This window comes from Mustela putorius, unplaced genomic scaffold, assembly GCF_011764305.1.
Source record: "Mustela putorius furo isolate JIRA1106 unplaced genomic scaffold, ASM1176430v1.1 tig00000129_pilon_pilon_pilon, whole genome shotgun sequence".
NCBI lineage: Eukaryota > Metazoa > Chordata > Mammalia > Carnivora > Mustelidae > Mustela > Mustela putorius.
Genome location: NW_025421290.1, coordinates 42,845,857 through 42,861,940, shown reverse-complemented (window position 1 = coordinate 42,861,940; position 16,084 = coordinate 42,845,857). Strand labels below are relative to the sequence as shown.

The 16,084-nt window shown below is 36.0% G+C and overlaps 1 protein-coding gene and 1 pseudogene across 7 annotated transcripts in view; both read right to left on the bottom strand.

Moving 5' to 3' along the window:
• Window positions 1-16,084, bottom strand: part of UNC79 (unc-79 homolog, NALCN channel complex subunit) — a 237,087-nt gene that overhangs the window by 139,945 nt on the left and 81,058 nt on the right. For all 7 annotated transcript variants that reach the window (XM_045073073.1, XM_045073079.1, XM_045073063.1 and 4 more), the window contains exons 8-11: window positions 8,148-8,212; window positions 3,548-3,636; window positions 2,877-2,917; window positions 262-290 (exon numbers count right to left, since the gene is read on the bottom strand). In XM_045073073.1, the coding sequence (XP_044929008.1) occupies window positions 262-290; window positions 2,877-2,917; window positions 3,548-3,636; window positions 8,148-8,212 (224 nt within the window). The remainder of the gene's footprint in view (window positions 1-261; window positions 291-2,876; window positions 2,918-3,547; window positions 3,637-8,147; window positions 8,213-16,084) is intronic.
• Window positions 4,618-4,715, bottom strand: LOC123390533 (annotated as a pseudogene).

Below are 16,084 nucleotides of genomic sequence, written 5' to 3'. Positions count from 1 at the left end.
ATTAGAGTTACACATATGCTTTTGTTTCAGATTACTCATCAAAAACACTGTGCAGAAGATGGGTGAGCAAAAGCAGAAATGAAAACAGAGAGCATTCAGACATAGCAATCTTGCATGCTAAATCATTTCTTTTCCCCCTTCACGAATACAGTGACATGTACGTACTGGGAAACCAGGGGGCAGAAATGAGGCAGATGTCAATGAATGAATTTACATACACACAGCAAATCATGCCCCACCACATAGATGGTTTGCTCTTACCTTCTTCTGACATATAGCAGATATTTCAGCTGTAAGGGGAAGGTACACAACATATCAACAAAGAAAGACAGCCCATTTTAAATAAGGGCAGCCACACAGGGGAGTAAAAACAAGCCTAGTGACACAACCTCTAGACTTGGCCCAAATAGCGTCTCTCCTGTCTTATTAATGGTCATCTACCCATGTTTGATGAGGTCAGGAACACCTGTGTGCTCAAATACTTCACCTATTCTTACGAGTAGTTCAACCTCCTTGGACATGACTCAGAATTCAGATCATGTCAAAACCAAAGCAAAGTAACATTCATCTCATCTCCTTGTTAGACAGAACAAAACTGAGAATTGCACGACTTCCTTTTGTTTAAGATTTTATTGGTTTTATTTATTTGCCAGAGAGAGGGAGAAGGAAAGCTGCAGGCGGAAGGAGAAGCAGGCTTCCCGCTGAGCAAGGAGCCTGATGAGGGACTCGATCCCAGCACCCTGGGATCATGACCTGAGCCGAAGGCAGATGCTTAACCAACTGAGCCTCCAAGGCACCCCTTGGCATGGCTTCTTCAGGATCACAAAGGCTATCAATGATAAAGGGAGATTTCGAGACAACGCCTCTGGATTCCCTGTTTATTGCCCTTCCGTTATACCATGACACTGACTGGATGTGATATATTTAGAGCTTCACCATGGAGATGATTTGCTATTTCAAAACTGTAGAAAGAACTTACTAACTTGGATTACTCAGACTTGAACTATTGATTTATATCAGTCCTTAACTAGTGTAAAACCAGCTACATGTCATTTCAGAGCAAGCAATTTTCAAACCCAACTTGCCAGTTGGAATTAGGCTGTCAAACCATGGTCTACTCCGGGACTGACCTTAACAAATGGATACAAACTCTTTGTAGTGTAGCGGGTATACCAAGTATTTCCATGAAAATTAATGCTTGAGAATACTTGAAAATAATTTTTCCAAATATATGTTAACATTCCCCTGAAATAGTAAGTGTTCAAAAAATGAACTAACGCATTACTTATAGTATAGTCTGTGTTACAATTTATTAAAAAGATCAAAGGTAAATGTCCCCCAAACTGTCTGGAAATTATGAATCGGTGGGTGACAAATCATAGAAACTTACAACTCAGTTTTTAAAATTGGTTTTGTATAATTAATGTTCATTTAATAGTTTGATATCTTTGAGTTTATCTTAACCCGAGATCAGTGTCACATCTCTAGGTAAATAATTTTAAGTTATTATAATTTTGCTTCCAGAGATGAATATCATCTGGAAAAGGTGACCAGAATTCACCAACATTTCTGATATTTAAAAATGTAGTTTAGAACCTGACTATGGGCTTCACCTCAGAACACTGTAAGTTCACTAACAGGGTAGTCTAATTTAAAGGGGGAAAATTTACCTTTACCCATAAAAGCCCAGATCTTTTTACAGATATTCTTATGAAATTTTTCAGAATGTGTCTTTGAAGGATCCAGAGGTGACATTACTGATTCATTTTATAGATGTAAAGCACTCACTAAGGTAATTTATTTCTTAAGGGTGACATGACCTAATATTAAAAGTTAGACCATAGGGGGCACCTGGGTAGCTCAGCTGGTTAAGCATCTGCCTTCAGCTTAGATCATGATCTCAGGGTCCTGGGATCCAGCCCCGCATCAGGCTCCCTGCTCTGTGGGGAGTCTGTTTCTCCTTCTCCCTCTGCCCCTCTTCCCTGCTCATGTGCTTTCTCTCTCTCTCAAATAAATAAATAAATGAAACCTTTTTTTGAAAAATGAGGACTACAAAGAAATAGTGTAATTATCATCAAGAAAAGCACTTTACTTGTTTTTAAATGTTCACAGAATTTAGTTAACATAAGATTTTTACATTATTTTTAAATATGGCATTTCATAGAAAATCTTTTATTATTTACCTCTGAAGTCCTCCTGTGTGCCTGATGTGTGCTCAGTATGTCCCCAGCTTCTCTCACCTTCCATCTTTCCTCTGTTGTCATTAATACTTCCCCTGGTCACTTCAGCCCCCAATTAAGCAGCTGGAATACCTGCTTCCAGATGTGTAAAGGAATGCTCTGTCTGGGACCTGCCGACTTATCAGACATAGCCTTCAGAACTTCAACAAACTATGAGCACTACCCCATCCCATCTTTCATTGAGGTGAGTCACATATATTTTATCCCCACTTTACTGGGGAGACGGAGTCTCTGAACAATTAAATGATTTTCCCTAAAAACGGAGAACTATTAATAGTGGTAGGAGAAAGACTTATTCAGTGTTCTTCCCACTTATGTTCCCTATTCTCTTTCTGACCTGGCACAGCAAACACCATTGGCAATGCCTGTTATATACACAGAAATTCTCCCAAGACATAGTTCAGCAAGGCTTCTGTCATAAGGAATCCTCTTAATTTTGGTTGAGATGATACCTCTTCTTTCCAAATGTGTGGGTATAAGCAAGACACGGATACAATGATTCGCTGCAATGACTATTCATAGAATATAATACCTTGGTTACTGTCTTTATAAAATAATACAGTACAAAAGGAGAGAAACCAACCATGCCATTAGTCATGATTACTTATTATTCATCCTTTCTGAAGTAAACCATACCTTGTGGCAGAAGAACATCAATCAACCATTCACTGTGGTCCCTATAAAGAAAAACAAAATTCATTTTTGAGCTGCTTTGCAATGTTACCCTTCCACGTGAACATTTATAAGCTGTACACTATTGCTAGAAGGTTTTCAATAGAAAGGAAATGTAATTAAGAGCACTATCATAATAAACTTTTTGAATGTCTAATGCATTTTAGCTAAATTATAAATTATAGGCATTTCATCATATTCAGTTATCTTTAAATGATACTTTCCAGATGCTAATTAAGCGAACCAAAGTACAGCATGATTTGTACAATGCTCAGTGTGGTTCTGTGAAACTAACAAGCAGAGAGAATCCGTTTGAATTACACCTCATATTTGAAAGCCATGGTCTTCTTTTATTTTTCTCTGTGGCCTTTTTTAACAGGGTCACTTGAAATTTGGAGCTGTTTTATTCCATGGAATTGCTTTTTCTTATCCCATGGAGAGAAATATTGCAACTTTTCAAAGCTGAAATCTCTCTAATTAAAGTTTGCTATTTGTCAGATATCTGACAAAGCAACCTTTCAAAAACAAAAAGGCTAGTGGGAAATGTGAGTGATGTGACCAATTTAAGTACAACTGATTGCTCTTTTCTTCTTTTGTTGCCCTATTTCCTTTTCTTGCAGGACCCATATACCTACCCTGCAATCCTCTGGCTGCATTCTTCACAGAGATACAATGGAGGTGGTTTATCCCCCAGAGCTACAGACAGGGAAGGGTCTATACACATCTGAAACACATGAAAAAGCAGAATGAACTCTCTTATCCTGTTTATCACATCCCTCATATCATGAGCACAAAGGTTTTGATTTGTGACAGATTTTCAAAAGCCAAGTGGAATAAATATTTTTAGTAAAACCCGCTTAACCTATAGCACAGCTGCTTTTCCTGCCCTGGCTGATGAGTCCACACTGGACATTTAAATGTGCCTACTCTGGTTTTTCATTTCTCCTGTTATCTGCAATTGAGTAACAGATAGTGTCAACAAATCTACCCTCATTCCACAAAGAGAAAAAATCCTGTTCAATGGTGGCTCGAATTGCCCCTATATACCTCGTACATTCATTCCTGCATGAAAGTGGTAGTAAACACAGCAGTATCTCTTTTGGAAGAGGAAAATATATTAAAATTTTAAAAATCATAACTGTAACCAAAATTCTGGCAGTAGAAAATTCTGCTTCTTGAATAAAAAAACCTCAATTCAAAAAATGTCATGTGAAATCTAACACTGAGGAACTCACTTTTCTTATTCTGGAATCTAAATTCTAAATCAATCATCCAATGTCACATTTTCAGGTATTTTTTCTTCCATACATGACCTGTGGTTCATTTAACACCGTGTGCCCTGTTCACTTCTGAATTATTTATGGCTGAGTTTTCATGAGCTGAAGCCCAGAGATGAAAAGTGTTCACTTTGCTGTTGGTCATTGGGATATTTCAAATATCTGGATGTTTAAAATCAAGGAAACATGACTAGCTGAATCTTGTATGTTGCATCAGGTTAAATTTCTATACATTACCAAAGTCATTCTGTTTTCTGTTCCTGTCCAGCAAGAAATAATCAATCCACTGCTATAGCTGATTGTGCACTTAATATGCCTCAGACACAGATTTTTCTGGAACTCCACCCTTCCTTTTCTTTAGTTGTTTTTACTGATTAGGGAGGGAAAACAAACCAACTTACAACTCAACCAGCCTATCATTTAAAGTTAAAACCCTGAAAAGTCTCACGTGTCATCCTTCCACAGAGCCCTGTGGATCTTTTCTAGATCATTCCAATTTTAGTATATGTGCTGCTGAAGTGAGCACAATACTGAAGAGTTTCAACAATGGGGGAAACAAGAGCAGGAATTCCTAAATATCAATTGCTATACCAACAAAACCTGTAAACTATATACTCCCCCATGCTAAAGGCCTAGTATGAAAATTTTCCTTAGATAAATTTCATGCTTCCTTTGATGTGATGAACAACTACTTTTTGGTGTGTTAAATGAGGGACTAGCAAACTTTCTGTAAATGACCAGAGAGTCAATAGTTCAGGCTTTGTGGACATACACTCTCTGACACAACTACTCAACTCTGCTGTTGTAGCATGAAAGCAGACATAGATACAGAAGCAAATGAGCACAGCTGTGTTCCAATAAAACTTTACTGACAAAACAGTTAGCAGACCAGATTTGGCTGGGGGCCATAGTTAGCTGACTCCTGTGTTAGAGAATTATCTGGGCTCTAATGTATTTCATAAATTGATCTGCAAACAGAACCAAGTAAAACCAAAAGCAGAGTGTTATATAATGAACTCTAAGTTCCAGCATCTTTTCATTTTGAATTCTGTTGCAGCTCTTGGCTCTTGCCTTAAAAAGTACATTTTTGTAAGGTATTGCAACAAAAATAGATAATACTTTTCTATTTGGCAAATCATCACTGCCTAGTGGTAAAGTTCATAAATATGGAGATGGTAGACTTTTTATGAGGATAAATCCACTTTCCCTGAATTTTTCCCAAGTGCCCGATGTTGACCTGTTCTTTCATTAGTTACTTCACTTTCATTTCTAATGAGTTATTGATACTCCTGTCAGGTAAAGATATTTTTTCATTCGACTCAAAGGGATAAACTCCTACGAGGTTAGAGCTATAATCATTACAGATTAGCTAGGTGACCTTGAACATGGTAAATGAATTAGGTCACATGACCCATCACATTTGTGGACAGTAGGGTCAATTCCATTTACTCTAAACATGTCAGTTTACATCTATATTAATATGTTCATAGCTGACCGCTACATTAAAAAATAAGTTATTTTCCATTTATAAACACAATTATGCCCAATGTAGAGGCTTAAGAAAATGGAGAAAAGAAGAAAATTTAAATAACTCATTAACCCGCCATCTCAATGCAACCAGTAATAACATTCTGATGAGCAGGAATATGAGTATAAATATAATATATGTGATTTTAAATTAAATTGGCATCATACTATAAAGGATGATTTCCTTTTCGTTGAACATTATTCTGTAAGTATCTGGATGTTGGGTACCCTTGGCCTGTATGTCACATGGTCATACCCACCTGGGTTTGGGGAATGCTCGTATTGCAATGAAAAAACAATACTGAGTCAGATCTGTTGTCCTGCAAAAACAGCCCCAGCACAGGAAGCACTAACAAAAATGTTACCTTTACAGGGAAGCAGAGTCAAAATACAAAAGAAAACTCTTTAGGAATGCTGGAGTTCAGAAAATAAAATTTGGAGGGGGTGCTGATAAAAATATTTAAGAACTAGATAGAGGTGGTGGTGGCACAGCATTATGAATGTGCTAAATGTCATTGAATCGTTCACTTTAAAAAGGTTAAATTGATGTGAATTTCACCTCACCTAAAAATGGAAGAGAAAGTAGGATGGTTTGGCATGTCCTGCAGGACTGGCTACAAGGAACAGCCAGTAAGCAAAGCAAAGGCCAGCCAGAGGGGTGGACTAAGCTGTTTGCCGAGAAGAATGGGAAAAAATCTAATTTGTGATGTCTTTGGGGAGTGGGAAACCAAAAATCATTAGTAATTATGAAGTTAAAGGACTCCTGAGAATGTAGTCTGACATACGATCAGAGAAAAAAATAGGTGGAAAGACCAGACAAGCACCTCCTTTCTGTTGGTGTCTGAGTGAACCAAAAGAGGGCATTGTAACATAAGCCGGAAGAGGAAAGGACAGGTGAAGAAACTAAAGTAAGAGAGCTGCATGATTCTCAACACTGGAAGAATTAAGCTAAAACCCAGGGATAATATATGAGCACGACACGTGTTTGTCTCAGAATGTCCTTGCACAGAAGAAAAATACCTTGGAGTCCTAAACGTCTGTGGAAGTTCAGAGGAGGTGTGCTCACAGCAGAATGGGAGAGACTGAGCCTCCACTGCTAGACTTCCCTCGTCTGCTCTTTCTCAACATAAGTTCATTCAACTTGACTTTATCAAAAGCAGAGATGAAATATAATAATACAAGAAGGTCCTCTGCTAGTAAAATACGTCTGGATGACTACGTTATTATTGGCACTCCTCTGACTTCTCTGATATATGAAACACATTTTGGTCCATTTGTACTTCTTTTTGGTTCCATTTATATTTATATTTCTTATATCTCATGTTACCTCTTCCACTCTGTTTCTATAAAATGATACTATCATGTTTCTATTATTTGGTAATCTTCACAATCTTCCTGTTTATAGAAGAAGGGAGGCAAACTCTCAGGACACTAGGTTCTAATAGGTATCTGTGAACTCTAACAACTTGATGTTACTCCTACTCTTCTTATTATAAAAAATTAATCCTTGCAAATCCAGACTCAGGTCTCTCCAGCCAAGTACTGAAACCAACATATATACCATAAGTAATTTTGTTAAAAGGTGTGATTGTTTTTCTTAACATTCGACTTCAAAGATTCAGGGTTATAACAAGACAGGGAAATTTGTGGTGGTAAAACAAGAATAAGGTTTAGAGTCAAGGAACCTGGTTCTGGCTTAGGAAAGAGTCTTGCCTCTCTAAATTCCCGTTCCCTTGGGTCACCTGGGTGGCTCAGTGAGTTAAAGCCTCTGCCTTTGGCTCAGGTCATGATCCCAGGGTCCTGAGATCGAGCCCCGCATCGGGCTCTCTGCCTGCCTCTCTGCCTACTTGTGATCTCTGTCTGCCAAATAAATAAAAATTTAAAAATCTAAAAAATAAAAATTAAAAAATTAAAAAAATAAACCCCTGTTCCCTTACCTCTAACATACTTTTTCCATGTGTTTGCTCCCCAACTACCCCTAAGTCATATCTATGATCTGAGCCAAAATTTAACAATTTTATTCATTTTGGTCATATGACTCTTGAATTTTCAGTTATATACCAAGCTCTCATAATCTGAAATGAGTGAAACAGGGCAAAGTATATTTCCTTGAGTTTATTAAAAAAAGAGAGAAGCCAAGTAGGACTATGTAAGAGTTCCACCAGGATTATTCTAATAATTACTCATTGCTACACACCACTTGACCAAGAACTCATAGCCAAACCCTTCAGTCACCACTATTCATTGCTCTGTCTTCAACCAATCCACCAAAGCACGGTCAGATTGAACACAGAAGTGCTTGAGTTTATCACAGAGTGCAGGCCTTTCTGCTTTATGGAGAAGTATGCAGTCTACTCCATTTCATTCAGCTCCTGATAATCTGACCACTGACAATACAATATGGCACCATATTTATCTAATAAAACAGTACCTTCACAGCTGGCTTGTTAATTGCGTTGTGGCATTCAATGTGCTGGCAGTGGATGGGATTCCAAGCTGTAAAGCAAAGCATAGCTGATGAACACTCCTCATTGAAGTTATTAGAGCTCTAGTAAAAGCATAGCAGATATTACACTAGGTTTCTTCTTCCTAAGCAGAACCATCGCCAGAAGGCTTCCTAAGATAATCATTTTAAATCTAAGGCAAATTTAAAAATTGAACAAAGATATCATAACTCCATTTATTTTTCCATAGAAGAGACAAGCTAGTATAAGGTATAAGGTAGTATAACAGTGCCATTATATTACTTCCCAATGATATACTACTATCAGTAAGTTCTCCAAGGTTTATACATATCTATGGTTTCACTTCATTCTTCCAGCAACCCTGTGGAATAGGTATAGCAGATTATAAATCTCATTTCCTATATTAGTAAATAGAAGTTACAAAGCTTAAGTAGCCCACTGGGGTCACAGAGTTAATAAATGACAATTTGAGACTAAACCTCTATCTCTTGGTTTTTAACACTGATCTTTCTATTGTAGTACATATTAAGCTGAGCATCCTAGATTTCTGGCACCAGGAAGTATTTCAAACTCATAATAACTGAAATGAATGGTAAGGCAACCTCCACTATCCCATGTTCCACCCCAAATGTAGAGAATGGAAAATGAATTTCTTGCCCAAATGAAATCTCTCTCTCTCTCTTTCATATCACAAACTGTGACCCACAGACTAACCTCTGCTAATTTGCTAATACCCACTCCTTAACACAATATCACACAGAATGAAGATAAGACTAAGTGATCTGGGATAGATCAGAATGAAAGTCACAACAAGTAATTATCTTCATCTAGATTATTTGGTAGTTCAAAGCACTTAGCTAATAATACTCCATCATTTAAAAATGCAATAAAGGGGTGCCTGGGTGCCTCAGTCAATTAAGTGGCTGCCTTCGGCTCAGGTCATGATCCCAGGGTCCTGGGATGAAGCCCCACATTGGGCTCCCTGCTCAATGGTGAGCCTGCTTCTCCTTCTCCCTCTGCCAGCCACTCTGCCTACTTGTGCTCTCTATCCCTCTGTCAAATAAATAAATAAATAAATAAATAAATCTTTTGAAAAAAATAAATTAAAAAATGCAATAAAATTACATGTTTGAAAGTAGGATATTTTTCTAAATTGTCAAATTCTAATCTTATAGGAGTATGATTGGCTTAATATACTAGAATTGGCAGATGAGAGGATATTTTTACTTAGTTATATGTCCAATTATAATTCAAAACTATATATTATTATTCCAGACCATACAAAGTTTTCTGTCCAGAGGTGTTCCGACTTCAAATCTTCTAGCCTATGGTTAGACAAGATATGTGTCTGATTTGAAATTTAGGAAAATAAGGTCAACAGAGCCATTGACTTGAAAAAATACACAATGGGTCAATTTATTTAAAATAAGACAAGAAATACAGAACAAAAACCACTACTCTAAAAAGCACAGTATCATATTGATTATAATTTTAGGGAGAACAAAAGAATAAATAAATCAGGAAAGAATGGATAAACAAAGAAATAATCTGAATACAAACATTCTGTAACTATAAAATGTTTCCTACATGTGGAAAAGTCAAGATGAATATAGATAGCAGCAACAAGTTTTCTTCTGTAATTAGAGAAACCTTGCAAAAAAGACTGCTTTTAACCAGTATATGAGTTGCAAATACATAGGACATGTGTCTCTTCCTCCAATCCCAAACTCATGACAGATGTCACTAATCCGTAAGAGCATCCCTTCCTGTTGAGTCCAGAAGTGGCCTTAAAATCCTTCTCAACACAGAGGTCCACAGAGTTACCACTAGTAAAACAGAGTTGGCACACAAGATAAAATCTGCTAGCCATTACTGAATCCTTATATTATAAGAATATTTGCAGATCACTTTATAAATATTAAGGAGCCTTGGGGCACCTGGGTGGCTGAGTGGATTAAAGCCTCTGCTTTCAGCTCAGGTCATGATCCCAGGGTCCTGGGTTCAAGCCCTGCATCGAACCTGCTTCCCCTCCTCTTTCTCTGCCTGCCTCTCTGCCTACTGTGGTCTCTGTCAAATAAATAAATAAAATCTTTTTTAAAAAAATAAAGCTAGAAAAAAAAAATATTAAGAAGCCTTGACACTTATAGATAGAAGTAATAGTCAAGATATGTAACAACTGCTATGGCAAAGGTACAAGGAAATAAGAATGTATAACAGCCACAGCAGTTGATCAGGGCTCTAAAGACTCCTGCCTTGCCAGAAATTAATGCTTTACATGTAGATGGTGGGGATATGTGGGAGGTCCTACTCCTCTAATATTTTATTTCATTTTTACAGAGTGTCACTGAATTAAGAATAGATTGTAGAAAGAAAAAAAAAAAAAAAGAATAGATTGTAGGATACCTCATTTGGTTTACCAAAGTCACACTAAGCTTTAAACTTACCAGAATATGGATTATTAGTTTTTCTTGGGCATCAAAAATCACTTGTCAAAATTTCAAATATATGATGCCTGAAACTCATGTTAAATCTGCTGAATCAAGATCCTTAAAAGTAGAGGACAGGTATTTTTTTAATTGGTAAAACCACTACAATTGGGGTGCCTGGGTGGCTCAGTGGGTTAAGCCGCTGCCTTCGGCTCAGGTCATGATCTCAGGGTCCTGGGATCGAGTCCCGCATCGGGCTCTCTGCTCAGCAGGGAGCCTGCTTCCTCTTCTCTCTCTCTGCCTGCCTCTCTGCCTACTTGTGATCTCTGTCAGATAAATAAATAAAATCTTAAAAAAAAAACTACAATTGATTCTGATATAGGATCAATCTACATATCTTACTGTATGATAAATTCAGTCATGATAGATCTCCCTTCCTTTGAAAATAAAAATAAAAAATATATAATCTAAAAACATGGCAGATAAGAAATCTGCTTCTAACTACAATAGAGTAACTAGTATTAGTCTGGTCCTCCCATCATAAACAATTATAAAATGCAAAAATATATACAAAACAACTGTTTTCAGAAATTGGATAATAGGTAGTGCAGAACAAAGATCCTTGAGGGAAGAGAAACAATAAAGTCAGTCCTACAATCACCCCGGTTTTCTTCCTAGAAGCAAGATAAGCACAGTTGGGTGGTTTCATTGAATTGAGGGGACAAAACCTGGAATATAAAGAAGCAAGGTGACTTATATTTGCTACATAGTACAGCAAAGAAGAGGGAGTTACGCTAAGAAAGAGCTCCAGAAATCTGAATAAGAATCTTTTTAGGTCAACCTAGAATTCTATAGCCAGTGAAAATATCCTTCAAAACTGAATATAAAATAAAGACTAATTGAAGACAAACACAAGATAAGAGAATTCATTGCCAGCTGAGCTCCACAACAAGAAACGTTAAAGAAAGCCTGAAGGAAAATGATACCAGATGGAAGCTAGGACCTACACTAGACATAGTGTTCTGCACATGGCAAATATGGTGAACAAAGGACTTTCTACCCATATTTGTGTAATGTTAAAAAATGATTTACTGTTTAAAACAATAAGCCATGTATTGTGAAACTAAAAATATATATGGAAGTAAATATTTGATAACAAGAACAAAAATGATGGGAGGGAGGAAATGAAAGTGTTCAGGCCTCTTACATTACATATAAACTAGTATAATATTATTTGAAGATAGACTGTGAAGTTAAAAGTACATATTGTAAACCCTAGAGCAATTCTTCTTAAAAATGGTATAGCTGATAATTCAATGCAGAGATAAAATGAAATACTAAAAACAATTAACCAAAAAGAACCAAAAAGAAGACAAGATTTTTTTAAAAAGGGAGCAAAGAATAGATGGGACAAATAGAAAACAAGTGTAAGATGACAGACTTCAGCCCAACCATATGTAATTACATTAAATGTAAATGACTTAAACAATAATTACATGGCATGTAAATGATAAAAGGCAGAGATTGTCAAAAAGGATTTAATTTTTTTCAAAAAAAATTACCCAAATATATTCTGCCTGTGAGAAACACACTTGGAAATATAAAGATAGATAAGTTAAAAGTGAACGGAGGTGGACCTGGCTGACTCAGTCAGAAGGGCATGCAACTCTTGATCTCAGGATTGGGAACTTGAGCTCTACATTGAGTGTAGAGATTACTCAAATAAATAAATATTTTTAAAAGAGTAAACAGGGAAAAAAAAATACACCACACTTATATAATGCTACTTACAAGAAAGCAGGAGTGTCTATATAAATATGAGAGAAGTAGACTCTAGAACAAATAATATTACTAGTAATAAAGAAGAATATTTCATGATGAGTCAGTTCATCAAAATGACATAATAATCATAAATATGTGTGCATCTAGTGATAGAGTTCCAAATTAAATGAAACAAACTGACAGAACTGAAAGAGAAATAAGTCTGTAATTAATGCTGTAAATATCAACAATCCTCTCTCAATCTTGAGACAATATTCTAGTCCATAAAATAAGGCTGAAAAATTTAGATGGAATGAAATCATAAAGTAAATTTCCTGACCACAATGAAATTAAACTAAAAATGGACAAAAAGATATCTGAAGAATCACAAAATATTTGTGCACTTAAAAAAACACACTTCTAAACAACCCATAAATCAAAAGAAAAATCGAAAAAAACATTAGAAAATATATTGCATTGAAATTCAATGAAATCACAGCATATCAAATTTGTGGAATGAAACTAAAACAATGCTTAAAGATAAATTTATGGCTTTAAATTCTTGAATTAGATCATATAAAATGTCTAAAATAAAAAATTTATGCTCTATCTTACTAAGAAAAAGAACAAGTTAAACTCAATGTTAACAGAAGGAGTAATAAAGATAGAGGCAGAAATCAATGAAATTGGGAATAAGAAACCAATAGAGAAAATCATAAAACCAAGCATTGATTCTTTGGAAAGTTCAATAAAATTTATAAGCCACCTAGCTAGCCTGATGAAAAAAAAAAAATAGAGGAAAAAACCAAATTATCAGTATTAAGAATGAAAGCTAGGTCAGCACCCCAGATCCTACAGATATGTCGATAAATTTGGTCAGTTGGACAAAACACATAAATTGTTTATTCCTCAAAAAACAGGTAACAAAATTACAAACATGATTGAGTAAAAAGTAGAAAACTTAAATGCCCCATAACATTAAATTGAATCAATAATGTGAAACCTTCCTACAGAGAAAACCTCAAGTCCAGATGGTGTCACCAGTGAATTCTATTAACTGTTTAAGGAATAAATAATACACATCTTACAAAAATGCTTTAAGAAAATAGAACAGGAGGAAACTCTTCCCAACCCATTTTATGAGGTCAGCATTACTCTGTAAACAAAACAGATGACAATTATAATAAAAGAAAACTAGATCAATGCCTCTCATAAATGTAGGGGCAAGAAAACTTTAAAAACTGGCAAATTGAGTGTGGCAACATAATATAGCTGACAATATGGACCTTACCCCAATTAATATAAGGTTGGATTCACAACACAAAGCATATCAATGTAATTTACCATATAAACAAAATAAAGAAGTCATGTGATCATCTCACTAGAAGAAAATGTATTTAACTAAAATTGACATTCACTGATGATAAAAACTCTCAGTAAACTAAGAATAAAGAGGAACTTCCTCACTTTGATACAAAGCATCTGTGGAAAGCCTACAACAAACATCAGATTTAATGCCAAAAGTCTGAATACAAGCCTCCTAGGAACTGGGGGAGAAAGCAAAGATATTCACTTGCAGCACTTTTATTCAATACTGAACTGGAAATATGAGCCAGAGCAATGAGAAAAAGAAAGAGAGAGAGGAAGGAGGATAGCTGGGAAAGAAGTAAAGGGAGAGAGGGAGGGAGGGATGAAAGGAAGCAAGCAGGCAAATCAGAAAGACAAATTAGGAAGGAAGAAGAAAAAAATTTGATTATATTTATCTGCAAGAGAGGATAATCATGTACCCAGAAAATCTTAAGAAACTTACAAATAAGCTACAAAAACCAAGAGAGTTTAGCAAGGTCACTGGATATAAAGTAAAAATACAAAAATCAATTACATTTTTATGTAATTATTTATTATGCAATAAACAAGTAGAATATTAAATTCTTAAATACTATTTACAATAGCATCCAAACCCATGAGGAATTCAGGAATAACTTTAACAAATATCTATAAGATATTTGTATAAGACCTATACACTGGAAACTAGAAAACACTGCTGAGAAAAATTTTAAAAGGCCTAAATAAATGGTTAGATATGCCATGTTCATGAATCAGAAGACTCAATACTGAGTCTTTTCACAAGATGTCAAATTATCTCTATTTCTCCTTTGAAGTAGCTATACTGGACTTTCCCATGATATGTACTGATAAACTTCCTTTTGTTAACTAAATTTTAAATGTTTTGTCATTTTGGGGGCACCTGGGTGGCTCAGTGGGTTAAGCCTTTGTCTTCAGCTCAGGTTATGGTCTCAGGTCCTCCTGTTCAGCAGGGAGCCTGCTTCTCCCTTTCCCCCTGCCTGCCTCTCTGTCTATTTGTGATCTCTCTCTCTCTCTGTCAAATAAATAAATAAAACCTTAAAAAAAAAGAAATAGATAAATAAATAAATAAATGATACAACCCTTAAAAAAATAAATGTATTGTCATTTTCAACACAAAGGAATTCTAACTGGCACACGTTCAGAAGAGAAAAAAAATTCAGAATTCTTCTTGCCAAAGTTTATATGCAATAATGATGTTTTAGTCTCTCGGGGCTACTATAACAACCTACCACAGACTGTATAGCTTCCCACATTTATTACATTTATAGGGTTTATTACCGGTATACACTGATTAAGATAAGAACTACTACTGAAGGCATTTCCACCTTCATAGTTTCTCTCTAATTTGAATTCTCTGGTGTTTTAATGAGATACATTTTTCTACTAAATGGTGGAATTCTACTACTGGTGGAATTGGCATTCATATATCTTTCACCTGTATGAGATCTCACTTTTCTAGTAAAGGATGATTGATCAGTAAGACTTTCCCACACTCATTACATCCAAGGGTTTCTCTCCAGGATCAACGATGGATGTCCTAGTGTCAATCAGTATGACTTCTAACTAAACATGTTCCCACATTCATAGGTTTTCCTACCTGTATGAATTTTGTCATGCTTCATTTGAAATTAATTATAACTGAATGAGTTTTCATCTCCATCATGTTCATAAAGGCTCTTTCTTCTAAATTAAGTAAATCTAAGTTATCTTTTAAACTTCTTCCACCTAAGACATGTTCATGGAGTTTTTGTCTTGATGGGACAAATGATGTTTACAAATGAGATAAAATGAAATATGTTTGCAAAATCTTCATATCCATATAGCCTTTCTGCTGTATGTAGGTATTTTATCATAGATGCAATTTATTTGATTCAAAAGTCCCTCTTTATATTCTTGGTGTATTTCTATTTGATTACCAGTTCCCCAGTCATCTCCTAGACAACCTGGAAGGGGGTGTTCCTTCTGCACCATCCATAGCTATTCTCCTGGCTCCAATTTGAAGATCATATCTGATATGAAAACAGGGCATCCCACTGAGGTGAAGTTCCTACTTTTTTCTAGCATCACATCCCTGAAGACAATTCTCTAAGCAGAATCAAGCTGCTGCTACTCTTCCAGAGTTAAAAGTCCATGGCTATATCCTCAAAGGTCACAGATCCAGCACAGAGAGCTTAAGTAACTTGATGAGGTCATGCTGGATTCAAGATGGAACCCATGCAGCCTGGCTCAAGTCTTTGCACACATGTGGAATGAAAATAGCAATCAAGCCACACAACAATCTAGTTAACACTGCAGGGGTGGCCAGTGGTCCAGCTAAGACAGTGCCACCATGGGGCATAGTCCAGACC